Genomic DNA, 14,282 nt, shown 5'->3' on the forward strand with positions numbered 1-14,282 from the left:
CAATACAAAAAAAAAGAGATTTATTTTTGAGCCTAGGACACAGCATAAGGGCAAACCAAAGCATATTTCCTGGTGGACACCAGGTAGCCTTTGTGTGTTTTTCACAATTTGATTAAGGGTTAGTTTCTCCTGGACGTTGTCAGCTCGAGTGGTTAGGCCTGGGACAACGTGTGCCGCTTCTAAGCAGAATGGACTGGCTTTGGACGGGGAAGCAGGCGGGCGAGGGTGCAACGGGCACCGTTGAAGCTCTCCAGGGGCCAAAACGCACCGTCAGTGCTTGGGAAGAGCTACGGAGTCTGCCCGGTTCAGAACTTCTTCCCCGTTGGCTTCATTTTCTTGACGTAATACTCATTGCAGCCATTGGTCAACCCAGCAAAGAGGGACAGATAGCCTTCGAAGCTGATTTTGCCATCCCGGCAATCCTCCAGGTTCTTCATGATCCGGTCGATGGCCATGGGATCCTTCTGGTTCTAGAGTTGGGTTAGAAAAAAAAAATGGGCAGGAGGAGAAGAGAAGATGGTCACGACAGAGGAGGAGGAGATGAGGAAGACAAGAGGATGGGGAGATGATCGCAATGGAGGAGGAGGAGGAGATGGTTATATAGTCATGGGGAAGGAAGAGGAGAAGGCGAAGAGGTTGAGGAGATGGTCATGATGAAGGAGAAGGAGATGAGATGGAAGATGAGATGATTGTGATGATGATGAGGTTGAACAGATGGTCATGATTTAGAAGGAAATGAGGTGATGGTGATGAAGAAAGAAGATGGGATGATTATGATGGAGGAGGAGGAGGAGGAGGAGATGGTCATGAGAAGGAGATGAGATGGGAGGATGAGATGATCATGATAGAAAAGGAGGATTGAATGGTTATGAAGAAGACGAGGTGGATAAGGAGAAGAGGAGATGATGATCACGACAGAGGAGATGATGAGAAGGAGAATATGTGAGGATCAAAGTGGAGGAGGAGATGTTGAGATAACCACGAAGGAGAAGAGATGACGATCCTGATGAGAAGGACAAGATAAGATGATCAGGATGGAGAAGACGATGAGAAGGAAGATGAAAAATGTATCACGATACAGGAAATGATGAGAAAGAGAAGATAAGGAGACGATGATGATGGAGAAGACGAGGAGGATGAAGAAGACGATTCTTTGGAGGATGCCACCCCACCCCTTCTCTTCACTTACCTCCATGTACCCCGGGACCTCTTTTTCCATCAGCACCCGGAGGTCGTCCTTGGTTAGGTAGTTCTTGTCGCCGGCAATTCTGTGGAAGGTGAGCATGACGGTCTCCATGGCGTGTTCCAGCTGGGAGGGCATCTTGGCAGACCGAGTCTAAGGAAGGAAGGAAAGAAAAGAGAGAGAGAGAGAGAGAGAGAAAGAAAGAAAGAAAGAGAAAGAAGAGAGGCAAGAAAGAATGAATAGAGGCAAGAAAGAAAAAGAGGGGAAGAGAAAGAAACAAGAAAGGCAAGAAAGAAAAAGGAGAGAGAGAGAAAAAAAGAGCAAGAAACGGAAAGAAAGAAAGGGAAGAGAAAAAAGGCCAAGAAAGAAAAAAGAAAGAAAAGAAGAGGCAAGAAAGAAAGGGAGAGAAAGAAAAAGAAGAAAGAAGAGGGAAGAAAGGGAAAGAAAAAGAAAGGCAAAGAAAGAGAAGAGAGGCAAGAAAGAATAAAAGGAAGAAAAAGAAAGAAAGAAAGAAAAAGAGAAAGGGTTGGTGGGTTATTCCCTCCACTCATCAAATCCAGGAAGGGCTGGAGAAGCTTGCCCAGCAACAACCCAAACCACGCTGGGAATTTTAGAACAATAGTTTTCATATTACAACCATTGGGGTTTAGCGACCATTGGAAGTTGCAATGGCAACGGGAAAAAGTAACTTACAACCGGTACTCACAACCGGCAATTGGCAACCGGCTTGTATTTGCAACCGGTTGTAGCATCCCAGTAGTAGCATGATCCTTCCCAGCAGGCTTCCAATAATCAATAACAGGGGAAAAAAAGGTTTCGTTTAACGACTGTGCGATGCACCGAACTGCAGTGATCTGCCGAATAACCGTGGTTTAAAAAAAAAAAAAAGGCCATAAAACCGGGCTCATTTAACGCTTTGCTCAGCTACGTAAATTCAGACCCCAAATGTGGCCGTAAGTCGAGATTTACTCATACAGATCCTTAACTCGAATCCTTATCTGGAACAAAAATGATCGACCAGCACAGAACTGATAAGACCACACCATTAAAAAAAATAATCCTATGTTTCAACTGTCAAAGATTGGGGTTATTGCGCAAAGGGTCCGAAGAAACCGCAGGTCACAAATTTTGCCATTTTGTGAACAAAAGAAAACAAAACCCTCCTTTGTATCACCTAAACCCGTTCGAATCAACCCCTGGAAGAATTCAAGGAGAGACTGGACAGCCATCTGTCAGAAACGGTTCAGAACCTCCTGCTTGAGCAGGGGGTTGGGTTAGATGACCTCCGAGGTCCCTTCCAGCGTCTGTGCCGAATGGAATCCACCCCATTTCCAAGCTGGCGAGGCCCTTCCAGACAGGAGAAAGTCCAACTTTTACGCTGCACAATTCTCATTCGGACCCTGCCCCATTTTTGATAAAGGCCATCGGCTGTAGCTCACACAAGCACACACACACCCCACAACCGGATGACTAATTGCAGACACACGTCTCTAGTCCCCTCGGGAGGCTGATCCACGCCGAAAGGAATGAGCAGAGTGCAAGCCTTGGTTGAAGATTACCTAAACGGATCATTCTCGCCGTGACTCACCGCTTGCGAGTAATGCTTCTAAGAATTTAGGACTCGCCTTTCTGGTTTAAGGAAAGGCCCGGTGGAACCCCACACCCTGCCTGCTGTCACCGTTGCAAAGTGGAATTCGGGACATTCGCACCCAATACTGGGGAGAAATAGAATGGGAAAAGGAGATTTTATTGAGAAAGAAAGAAAGAAAGAAAGAAAGAAAGAGAAAGAAAGAAAAGGAGGAAGGGAGGAAGAAAGGAAATAAAAAAGGAAGGAAGGAATGGGAAGGAAAGCAGGAAAGAGAAGAAAGGAAAGAGGAAGAAGGAAGGAAATAAGGAAGAAAAGAAAGAAAGAAAGAAGAAAAGAAGGAAGAAAGAGAAGAGAGGCAAGAAAGAATAAAAGGAAGAAAAAGAAAGAAAGAAAGAAAAAGAGAAAGGGTTGGTGGGTTATTCCCTCCACTCATCAAATCCAGGAAGGGCTGGAGAAGCTTGCCCAGCAACAACCCAAACCACGCTGGGAATTTTAGAACAATAGTTTTCATATTACAACCATTGGGGTTTAGCGACCATTGGAAGTTGCAATGGCAACGGGAAAAAGTAACTTACAACCGGTACTCACAACCGGCAATTGGCAACCGGCTTGTATTTGCAACCGGTTGTAGCATCCCAGTAGTAGCATGATCCTTCCCAGCAGGCTTCCAATAATCAATAACAGGGGAAAAAAAGGTTTCGTTTAACGACTGTGCGATGCACCGAACTGCAGTGATCTGCCGAATAACCGTGGTTTAAAAAAAAAAAAAAGGCCATAAAACCGGGCTCATTTAACGCTTTGCTCAGCTACGTAAATTCAGACCCCAAATGTGGCCGTAAGTCGAGATTTACTCATACAGATCCTTAACTCGAATCCTTATCTGGAACAAAAATGATCGACCAGCACAGAACTGATAAGACCACACCATTAAAAAAAATAATCCTATGTTTCAACTGTCAAAGATTGGGGTTATTGCGCAAAGGGTCCGAAGAAACCGCAGGTCACAAATTTTGCCATTTTGTGAACAAAAGAAAACAAAACCCTCCTTTGTATCACCTAAACCCGTTCGAATCAACCCCTGGAAGAATTCAAGGAGAGACTGGACAGCCATCTGTCAGAAACGGTTCAGAACCTCCTGCTTGAGCAGGGGGTTGGGTTAGATGACCTCCGAGGTCCCTTCCAGCGTCTGTGCCGAATGGAATCCACCCCATTTCCAAGCTGGCGAGGCCCTTCCAGACAGGAGAAAGTCCAACTTTTACGCTGCACAATTCTCATTCGGACCCTGCCCCATTTTTGATAAAGGCCATCGGCTGTAGCTCACACAAGCACACACACCCCACAACCGGATGACTAATTGCAGACACACGTCTCTAGTCCCTCGGGAGGCTGATCCACGCCGAAAGGAATGAGCAGAGTGCAAGCCTTGGTTGAAGATTACCTAAACGGATCATTCTCGCCGTGACTCACCGCTTGCGAGTAATGCTTCTAAGAATTTAGGACTCGCCTTTCTGGTTTAAGGAAAGGCCCGGTGGAACCCCACACCCTGCCTGCTGTCACCGTTGCAAAGTGGAATTCGGGACATTCGCACCCAATACTGGGGAGAAATAGAATGGGAAAAGGAGATTTTATTGAGAAAGAAAGAAAGAAAGAAAGAAAGAAAGAGAAAGAAAGAAAAGGAGGAAGGGAGGAAGAAAGGAAATAAAAAAGGAAGGAAGGAATGGGAAGGAAAGCAGGAAAGAGAAGAAAGGAAAGAGGAAGAAGGAAGGAAATAAGGAAGAAAAAGAAAAAGAAAGGAAAGGAAAGAAGGAAGGAAAAGAAGGAAGAAAGGAAAGGAAAGGAAAGGAAAGAAGGAAGTAAAAGAAAATGGAAAAGAAAGAAAAAGGAAAGGACAGAAAGAAGGAAAAGAGAAGGAAGAAAAAAGGAAGAAAAGAAAGAAAAAGAAAGAAAGACCCACAGATTTCTGCCATGGAGCCAATGTGGCCAATTAAAAATTGAATGTGAATCAATTTTGGAAAAAAATAATTCTACCTCTCACAGCAAGGTGAAATTAAACTGGTTAGAAATGAATTTATTTGTCATATGGCGAAATTAAACTTGGTTAGAAATGGATTTATTTGCCATGTGGCTTTATTCTTATTTTCAAAGACCGGATGCTTTTAAACCCCTATGTGGTGTGTTTCCCCCCCCCCCCAGAGACCTCTGTCTCTCGACTGAATATTTCTTAGAAAGTTTGATTATTTTGAAAGTTGTGATACACTGTGACTCTGAATGCTTTATTCTGTATCTTGCTTGATTTGGCCTTCGACACATTGTTCTTTTGCAGGTTCTTACACTCCCCCCCTGCCCCCCCCCGCAATGTTTGCAAAACCACAGCTGGGCGGGGTTGCTACCCGAGAGCTTTTTGGGGTCAAACCTAAAATCCCGGCTCCAATCCCATCACTTCGGCTTTAAATTGGGGGGAACCTTTTCGCTCCAGACTTTTTCGCTACCCCAGGGAGAGCAAACGGGACCCAGTTTAGTCCTGCAGTCGGAAAAACAAACCTCCTTGCAAAACCAGATTGTCTTCAAACAGAATTGGGGTGCCCGGTTTCTCCCTTTGCAAGAACTGCATTTTTTTTCAGCCCAAATAATACAATTTTTCTCCTTCAACCCTCCCTCCTGCAAAATTTCTCTGCACGGAAAGCTGCAGAATCACCCTGAGATTAAAACTGGTTTTTTTTTTTGTGTGTGTGTGTTTTACAGCCTGGCACACCGAGGGGAAGCAACGGAGTTTCACCACAAAGACCGACCAATGGATGATTTACTCCGGTTGTTCCTTCCAGAGGGGCGTTGCTAGAAGCTGGCTTTGAAAGGGTGCAGAGAGAGAGAGAGAGAGAAGTCCCCGTCCGTTTGCAATGAGTAAGCAAAGCGTTAGTCACTTGGGCATTATGCCCACTGTCCCTGCCTTTGCTGCAATCCCAGCAGTATTTTCCTGCCAGCCTTGCATTGGGTGTGTCCCTGACTCCGTTAGTATTTTTCGGCCCTCGGAGCTGCAGTTGAACCCAAGCCTTTTGAGCCGAAGGAGGAAAAACAAAAAAAACAAAAATAAGAATAATATATACAGCTCCGTTTCACAACCGAGATATAAAAAAGCAGAAGAAATCTGTTGGCTTTTTTTTTTTTTTTTTAGTTCCCCTCTGGTACATTTTTCGCTGCGGAATGCGGTCGGCCCTAAAGCTGCAAACCTTGCTCTCTTAGGGACTAGCAACTTGGTTCTGTTAAATCTCTCCTCGTCATCCTTTTCCTGTTTTTAGAGATCCCTCTGGCTAAAGATCTTTTGATTAAACGAGGCCCACGTTAAAGCGCTAAAAAGCAATCTTGACATCAGGAAAAAAACAACCCAGCATTTTCTGCAGGAAAAAAATAAGCCGGATATTGGTTGATATTTAAATAAGGTGGATATTGGTGGATATTTAAATAAGTCAGATATTGGTAGATATTTCAATTTGGGGGGAACGTACATGCAATACACACGTGTATGCTCCCTTCCCAAATCTAAATTCGTCTCTGGACTACACCACCATTCTATCTAAGAAACCTAACAGACAGAGTTGCCCCTTGGTTAAAATTGAATCCCCCGACCTCTTTTTATATCCTAGCAAATACGTCTATGCCCTCTCTCCTCTCTCAGGTTGCTGCCTTAAGTGGTAGAGTGGTCTTAAAGAGGTAGGCTCTCTTTCTCTAGTTCAGAGGTCGTAAGTCCGTTGGTTTTAAAAGTTGCCTAAATGAGCATTGCAATCTTGCTTGGCCTAGCTAAGATTTTACAGATTACAGATTTAAAGAGTTGAAAGGGACCTTGTAGGTCAGGGGTCTCCAACCTTGGTCCCTTTAAGACTTGTGGACTTCAACTCCCAGAGTTCCTCAGCCAGCTGAGGGACTCTGGGAGTTGAAGTCCACAAGTCTTAAAGGGACCAAGGTTGGAGACCCCTGTTGTAGGTCATCTAGTCCAACCCCTCCCCCAGCTGGAAGACTCTACACCATTTTTGACCGTTTTTTTAAAAGAATATTTTATTTGGCCAGGTGTGATTAGTCACACGTTGTTGTTTTTTTAAGCTCCTGAAAATTCACTGGGCCCTTTTCTCCCACCACCCACCCATCTCTTCTTACCCAGGAATTAAAATTACGCCTTGAAACTTTGCAAGAGAAACGAGAGAGAGAGAGAGAGAGAGAGAGAGAGAGAGAGAGAGAGAGAGAGAGAGAGAGGGAGGGAGGGAGGGAGAGAGGGGAAAGAGGCTTGGCTCATTGTTTACATTTGTTGGGTAAGACAATTCAACGGTTTCTCCACCTCCTTCATAAACACCCACCCTATGGGATTGTAATGGAGTCTCACTTGGCCATGAGTGATGGTTTTTCCGAGCTTTGGAGGGCTGGGTGTGGCTGTTTCCTACCCAGAAACACAGAAGTCTGCCTTGCCAGACATTAATTCTAGCCAAGCCCTGGAGATGGAGTCTGTGAGATTTCTAAACAACAGCAGGGAGGCCTTCAAGCTTTTCCAAGGACATCTTGCAAAGTCCCTTCATGATGCAGAGAGAGACAGAGAGAGAGAGAGAGAGAGAGAGAGAAACAGAGTGAGAGAAAGAGAAACAGAAAGAAACAGAGAAAGAGAGGCAGAGAAAGAAAGAAATGGAGGGAGGGAGGGAGGGAAAGAAGGAAGGAAGGGAGGGAGGGAGATAGAAGGAGAAGGAAAGGAAAGAAGGAAAGAAAAAAGAAATGGAGAAAGGGGGAAGGAAGAAAAACAGTACAGAGAGAGAAAGAAGGAAATATGGATAGATATAGATAGATAGATATAGATAAATAGAGATAGATAGATTGAAAGATTAGATAGATAGATAGATAGATTAGATAGATAGATAGATAGTTTTGCAAGCCAAGATTCCTATTTATGTTTATTTACAAGCTACGTGCATGTCCTATTTTTGCAAAAAAATGACATGCCCGGGGCGCCATTTCCCCCCTTGGGAAGCTCACAAGCTGGATGGAGAGAAAGCAACCTTCCCATTCTGAGATTTCCCAGAAACTGGGAAGGTAGACTGCTCCCGAAGCTGGGGGCTCCCTTAACCAAGGCAGCTTAATCGTTTGGCTGGCCCGTGAGCTGCTTTCGGGATCGATTGGCTGAATAGAGGCAGTCAAGCAAACATCAAAGCAAATACGATAAATAACTAAATAGATGTGGAAAGGGATGGAGCTGGCAGCTAAGCCCAGCATTTTTTCCCATTTTTGAATTGTCTCAAGCCAGCAGCCTGCAAAATCGCTGCTGCTGATTATCTTTGGGTTTAATTGCGTGCCTATTGATCCTAAAAGATTCCAAGATTATTTGTCAGCGATAAGACGCCAAGATTCCCTCCCTTGCTGAATAGACGTTCTTAGCTTTTTGACATTTTCCTGCTGGATGTCATGTATACCAACCAAGCATGCATAACTAAATATTCTCCTTTATTGGCACAAACTGAGTTTAGGGATTGTCCCATTTTCAAAGACCAGTTGGTTAGATTCGGTGCCCTTCTGACTTCTGCCCCAGGTTGATTGCCCCCCCCACCACGTTCCCAAATCAGCCTTAAGAGGACCTTAGAGGTCATTCAGTCTAACCCCCGCCTGAGGCAAATATTAGGAAACTCTCAAAACTTAAAACAAGCAATTTTGGGGGACACGGCTGCAGAAGGCGGGGTAAAGTATAAATTCCTTTTTCCGTTTTCTACTTGTGTCTAGGGTGAGACAATGCTAAGCCTACGGTGGGATTTTCACCTGTGGTTGGGGAACTCATGGCCACTAGATGCTGCCATATAATCCATGAACTCGAGTGGCTTCCCAGAAAGCGGGGTGGGGGATGGGGGGGTGGAAAGAAAATTCCTAGATCGCCTCTGCCGAAGTTGGAGAATTCGGGGTGCCTCCACAAATAGGCGCAGTTCACCTTACGGCCCCCAAATTGGGGGGGGGAGAACAGGAAGCCAGCTGCAATACCCCATTTGTGGTCTGTTCCCATGCATGGGGAAAGTAGCATCTTGATCTAGCCGGGCGTGGCATGCCAAAGTGGAACCTCCATACACAGAGGCAGTCTACCTTTAAGAATCCCCACCCCACCCCAAAAACCCCTGGAGACTGGATCTAGCAAGGCATGGCAACTCCTGATGGAACCTCCATGCAGAGGGGCAGTCTACCTGCTAGCAACTCCCAAGGAAAGCCGGATCTAGCAAGGCGTGGCAAACCTCCACGCCTTGCTAGATGCAGTCTATCTTTTAAGAAACACCCCCCCCCCTTTCAAAAAACCCTCCTGCAGGTTGGCTCCCACGGCTTGCTTTTAAACCTGGAATTTGGGGCCTCTCAGCTCCCCCCCCACTTTCCCCAGATGGAGGGGGGGGGGAAATGTGAATTTTCTTTCTGAAGTCTTGCAAACCCCACCCAAACTGCGTTGTAAAATGGGGAGGGGGGAGGCCGGGCTGGGTGATCCCAGATGGAGGGAGCCTCTCAGCTGACCGATCTGGCCTTAAGCCATCTTATCTAGGTCAGGGAAAGTCAGAGGAGAAAAGAAAACACCCTGCCGAATATTCACACATTCAACCTGGTTTCGCCCATGAATCTGGGTTGGCTGGGAACAACCTGCTGTTTCCTGCTTCTCCCCCCCCCAAAAAAAAAGCTTTCCACTTGGCAGTTTTACCACCCACCTCTGGGTGAGCCCCCCCTCCCCCGCCTTCCATCAGCAGAAACTTCAAAACCAGTCTCCCCCCCCCATCCCTGACTTCTGTCATCGTTTCCCTTCCCACCAACCAAAAACTACCCCCCCAAAAAAACCCCTCGCTAAGAATGTGGAAAATTGGGGGAAGCGGATTTTAAAAAAAACCCAGCAGCTTAAAATCGTCGCAGCAAAGGAAGAAGTTTTGGAAGAAAAAGCAGAAAGAGTTTTTCAGCCCTCTCCCCAAAATACCTCTCACCCCCCCCCCAAAAAAAAAAGGCAAGGGAGTTTGAAGTCCTTTGCAACTTAAAAATGTGGAGCGGCCCCAGCGGAGAGGAGAAATCCGCACTTTTGCCATCCCTAAGGGGAGCCTCTAAAGCGCTTTGGCGAAAACTCGGCGCTTATTGTGAGCCCCTTTATTGGAACGCTGAGGACTAACGCCTTGTCTACTGCACGCCTCCTTTGCGAGCGCTTCCTCTCCAAACCCTTCCCGGAGGGGACGAAAAACTTAACAAAACACAACTTTGAAGAGACGATGCCCGAGTTTCCGACCTTAACGCCTTTTTGCTAATAGAAACGGAGGTCTCTGCAGGATTTCGCCTCGGGCTGTTGGCCAATGCATGGCGGTGGGGTGGGGTGGGGTTGGGAGAGCATTCCGGCTTGCCCAGTAGAGGGTGGCACTCATTCCCCCGACCTCCCTCTTCCTCCCCCCCCCCCCAAAAAAGAAAAGCGCCTCTCCAAAAAATGGAGAGACCACCCCAAACCTCTTGGCAGCGTTGGGTACAAAGCGGACCCTGCATCCGGGGCGGTATTTCATTAGGACAGCCGGCCACACACGTACGCAGTGCCTACAGCCCCCCCACCACCACCCGGCCACACCCTAAGCCAGAAATGCGGCTTTTCCGAGCCCCAGCCCAGCCCCCCGCTTCTCCCCCAAAACCAGCCCAAAGTGCCTGCAAAAAGATGCAGAGATGATGGGGACCCCCCCTCCTCTCTCCATTTCCCTTCCTTCTCCTCCCCTCCGAGGGAGGGGGGGGGAAACACTCCCCACCCACCCCGTTTCAGGTCCCAGAGGGGCGCAACCGATTCTTTTTTGGGGGGAGGTAGGGGGTTCCCCGGGATAGCCCTGCGCGCCCCGCTTTTACGCGCGCCTGGCTTTTACGCGCGCCCCGTTACGCGCGGCGGAGAGCGAGCGAGCGAGCGAGACTCACCCGGGGAGAGAGCAGCCTGGAGCGACGGCTGGCAGAAGCAGAAGTGAGGCAGGCTGGCCGGCCACCGCCTCCGCAACTCTCGCTGGGCTGGGCCGGGCTAGGGCTGGGCTGGGCCGGGGGGGCGGAGAAGCCGGACTCGCATCTGCAGATGCGCGGGAGAAACCGATGTCTTGGAGATGGGCCAGAGAGAGAGCCGTGTCTAACTGGGCATCTAACCCGGACCCTTCAAGAGACGCTCTTTCCTGGCCCAAGGGGCTTGGGTGGGCTGCCAAATCTAAGTTACAAATGATTAAAACTAATTCCTATTTTTTTTTTTTAATGAATGTAGATGTTGTAAAAATCTTCTTCCAGCGGGAATCCCTTCTGAGCAGGCCCTGGAAAAGCCCAAAGTTGGTGCTGAAGGATGGAGGGAGGCAGAGGTGGGTTTCAGCAGGTTCTGACTAGTTCTGGAGAACCGGTAGCGGAAATTTTGAGAAGTTGGGAGAACTGGTAGTAAAAATTCTGACTGGCCCCCTCTCCATCTATGCTCTGCCTCCAAAGTCCCAGCTGATCAGGAGGAGATGGGAATTTTGCAGTATTCTTCCCCTGGAGTGGGGAGGGAATGGAGATTTCACAGTATCCTTCCCCTGCCATGCCCACCAAGCCATGCCACACCCACGAAGCCACGCCCACAGAACCGGTAGTAAAAAAATTGGAAACCCACCACTGGGGAGAGAGCCCAGGATCAACTTGCTGCCAGCCCTGCGAGGTGGGCCCTGAAACGTGCTGCTGGGTTATATATATGGAGGGTTAATCTGCTCTTCTCCAAATGCCTTGGGAAGATCCGTCTTTTTATACCTTGGATCATATATCGTGGTTTATCGGGCTTTGTTACAAGTAACGTAAATGCGACTCCAGATGCAACTCCAATTTAAACTGATATATATATATAGATATAGTTAGAGATAGATAGATAGAGATAGAGATAGATAGAGATAGATGATAGAGAGATAGATAGAGATAGACAATAGATGATATATGTAGATAGGGATAAAGATAGATAGATAGAGATAGAGATAGATGATAGATAGATAGATAGATGATAGAGATAGATAGAGATAGAGAGATAGATGATATAGATGTAAATAGATAGCTATAGATGATAGATGATATAGATACAGATAGATGATAGAGATATAGAGATATAGAGATAGATAGATGATAGATATAGATGTAAATAGATATAGATGATAGATGATAGAGATACAGAGAGATAGATGATATAGAGATAGATAGATAGATATAGACATTTCTAAAATTCTGTTTTCCGTTTGTCATTATGGGATACTGAGTGTAGATTAATGAGAAAAAAAATTGCATGTCAACAACTTTAGAACCGGGCGGCATCATAACAAAATTTACCAAAGTGCCTAAGGGGCGCTCTGAATAGTTTCTGGATGCTGTGTGTGTACATGTGTGTATAAATTGGAATTGACATAAAGGGAAAAGAGAGAGTGGGGGGGGTGGAGGTCAAACAAGTCTCCTCAGCTCCACCAAAGAGCTACAATTATTCTGCATTCTTTGGGGGTTTTTTCCTCCCCCCATCAACTTTTCCTGCCCTGCCCCACCTGTTTTTCCTCCTCCGCATTCCTGAATTCCATCCCAAACTCACGTGTTATTCTGGGCGGCTTCATCCCTATTGTTGCTTGCACACACACACACACACACACACCCTGCTCAGACATTTAAAGGAGGGGGGGGGGCGAGGCATTTTTTACAGGGTGCAGGGTCAGGAAAATACGCAGTCTCAGTAAACAGTCAGCAACAGCTTGCCTTCAGAAGTTGTGGACGACTGGAGGTTTTTAAAGAAAAGACTGGACAGCCTTTTGTCTACCATGGGATGGGGTCTCCTGCCCGAGCGGGGGTTGGACTAGAAGACCTCCAAGATCCCTTCCAATGCTATTCTATTGAGCAAGGCGCTCCTACTAACTTTAGAGGACAATCCATCACCCTGTCTGTTTTTCTGGCTCCTGCTCTCTTGCCAAAGTGATCCCCACTTCTTAATATTACAACCCGCCCCAAAGCGTTTTTCCTTTTCGGTTTTATAGGACGTTGGTCGGTTTAATTTGCCGCCCCCCGAGTCCAATAAATTTGATGATAAAAGAAAACCACTTCGATTCGCTATGTTGGCAAGGAAGGTCACCCAACGGGGCAAAACTCATTGGAGGAAACGTCTCGCTTAGCAATGGCTATGTTAGCCTCAAATTGTGGTCGTAAGTCGAGGATTACCTGCTGAGACCACCTCAGGAGAACAAAGAGAGGAAGGGAGAAAAAAAAGAAAGAAAAAAACTTGCTTTGGCAGGCTTTTCAAGAGATCTTGTAGCTGCCTAAGTTATCGCAGTGAAAAAGTGCACGAAACTTTTCAGGAATGGCACGGCACGGATAAAAAAACGGATAATATTCAGATTTTTCACCTTGCAAACTCCCGATGCTTCCAATCAACTTAAGATGGATAAAAAAAACCTGATTTATTTACCTGCATCGTTGAGCGCTTGTAGTTTTTACCGCATTTTATTTTGCATTGTCTATACAGGTCCGTCCTCGACTTTAAACTGCCGCAATTGATGTTGCTAAGCAAGACAGTTGTTTAAGTGAGTTTTGCCCCATTTTACAACCTGGCTTGCCACAGTTGTCGAGTGAATTGCTGCAGTCATTAAGTGAGTCACATGGTTGTTTAAGTGAATCCGGCTTCCCTGTTGACCTGGTGTGTCAGAAGGTCGCAAAAAAGGGATCATGTCACACACACACACACACACCCCTCTGGGACACTGCGACCGTCATAAATATGAATCAGTTGCCGAGCATCCGAATTTTGACCATGGGAATGCAGCTATGGCCATAAGCGTGAAAAACATTCAAAAGTCAACTTTTTTGAATGCCGTTGTAACTTCAAAAGATCACTAAACAAACTCTCTGGGTTTTTTGTGTTGTTGTTTTTTGGGTGTGTATTTTATTGTGTGTTCACTAGACGCTGCATCTACCAGCCTCCAAAGAGCTCCAGATTTCAAAATCAAAACAAGCTTTGAGTTTAGAATTAATTTGCTAACTCAGGACGGGAGTTTCTGGATTGGATGGAAATTTTGCTGGAAGAGAAACATTTGAGATCTGGCCATTTTCTGGAGGGAGAGTCAACCTCCGTTTCCACATTTCAATCTCTCTTATATTACCGTGTTTCCTCAAAAATGAGACCCTGCCTTATATTTTTTTGAACCCCGAAATAAGCGCTTGGCCTTATTTTTGGGGAGGTCTTATTATTTTGGGGCACATGGAGCAAGACGGGGCTCCTCTTACTGTCTTACCTGATTTCCAGCTCTGACTCTCTAACCAGTGATGGGATTCAGCCAGTTCGCACCACTTCGGGAGAACCGGTTATTAATTTTGTGAGCAGTTTGGTGAACTGGTTGTTGGAAGAAATCATTAGGGTAGAGAACCGGTTGTTAAATTACTTGAATCCCACCACTGTCTAACCCTGGCCAGAGGAAATGGCGGGGACTGGCTGCGCATGCATTTAAATATTTTTGGGGAGGGCTTATTTTTTTGGGGGGGCGCGTATTA

General features: G+C 46.3%; 1 protein-coding gene across 1 annotated transcript; it reads right to left on the minus strand.

Annotated features, from left to right (window-relative positions):
• S100A10 (S100 calcium binding protein A10) lies at nt 1-10,845 on the minus strand. Its single transcript, XM_058160160.1, has 3 exons — nt 10,689-10,845; nt 1,190-1,336; nt 1-470 (listed from the first exon to the last, which is right to left on the minus strand). Exons 2-3 carry the CDS (start codon nt 1,319-1,321, stop codon nt 306-308), a joined length of 297 nt encoding a protein of 98 aa, XP_058016143.1. The 5' UTR covers nt 1,322-1,336; nt 10,689-10,845; the 3' UTR covers nt 1-305.
• Between the last annotated feature and the right edge of the window lie 3,437 nt (nt 10,846-14,282).

The sequence above is a fragment of the Ahaetulla prasina genome, chromosome 17, assembly GCF_028640845.1.
Source record: "Ahaetulla prasina isolate Xishuangbanna chromosome 17, ASM2864084v1, whole genome shotgun sequence".
Classification (NCBI taxonomy): Eukaryota; Metazoa; Chordata; class Lepidosauria; order Squamata; family Colubridae; genus Ahaetulla; species Ahaetulla prasina.

Excerpts from the sequence above, each read along its gene's own strand:
- S100A10 (XM_058160160.1), bottom strand. The coding sequence starts at position 1,321 with ATGCCCTCCCAGCTGGAACACGCCATGGAGACCGTCATGCTCACCTTC. Across the intron at positions 471-1,189 it reads AGGTCCCGGGGTACATGGAG|AACCAGAAGGATCCCATGGC; the intron begins GTAAGTGAAGAG and ends ACCCAACTCTAG.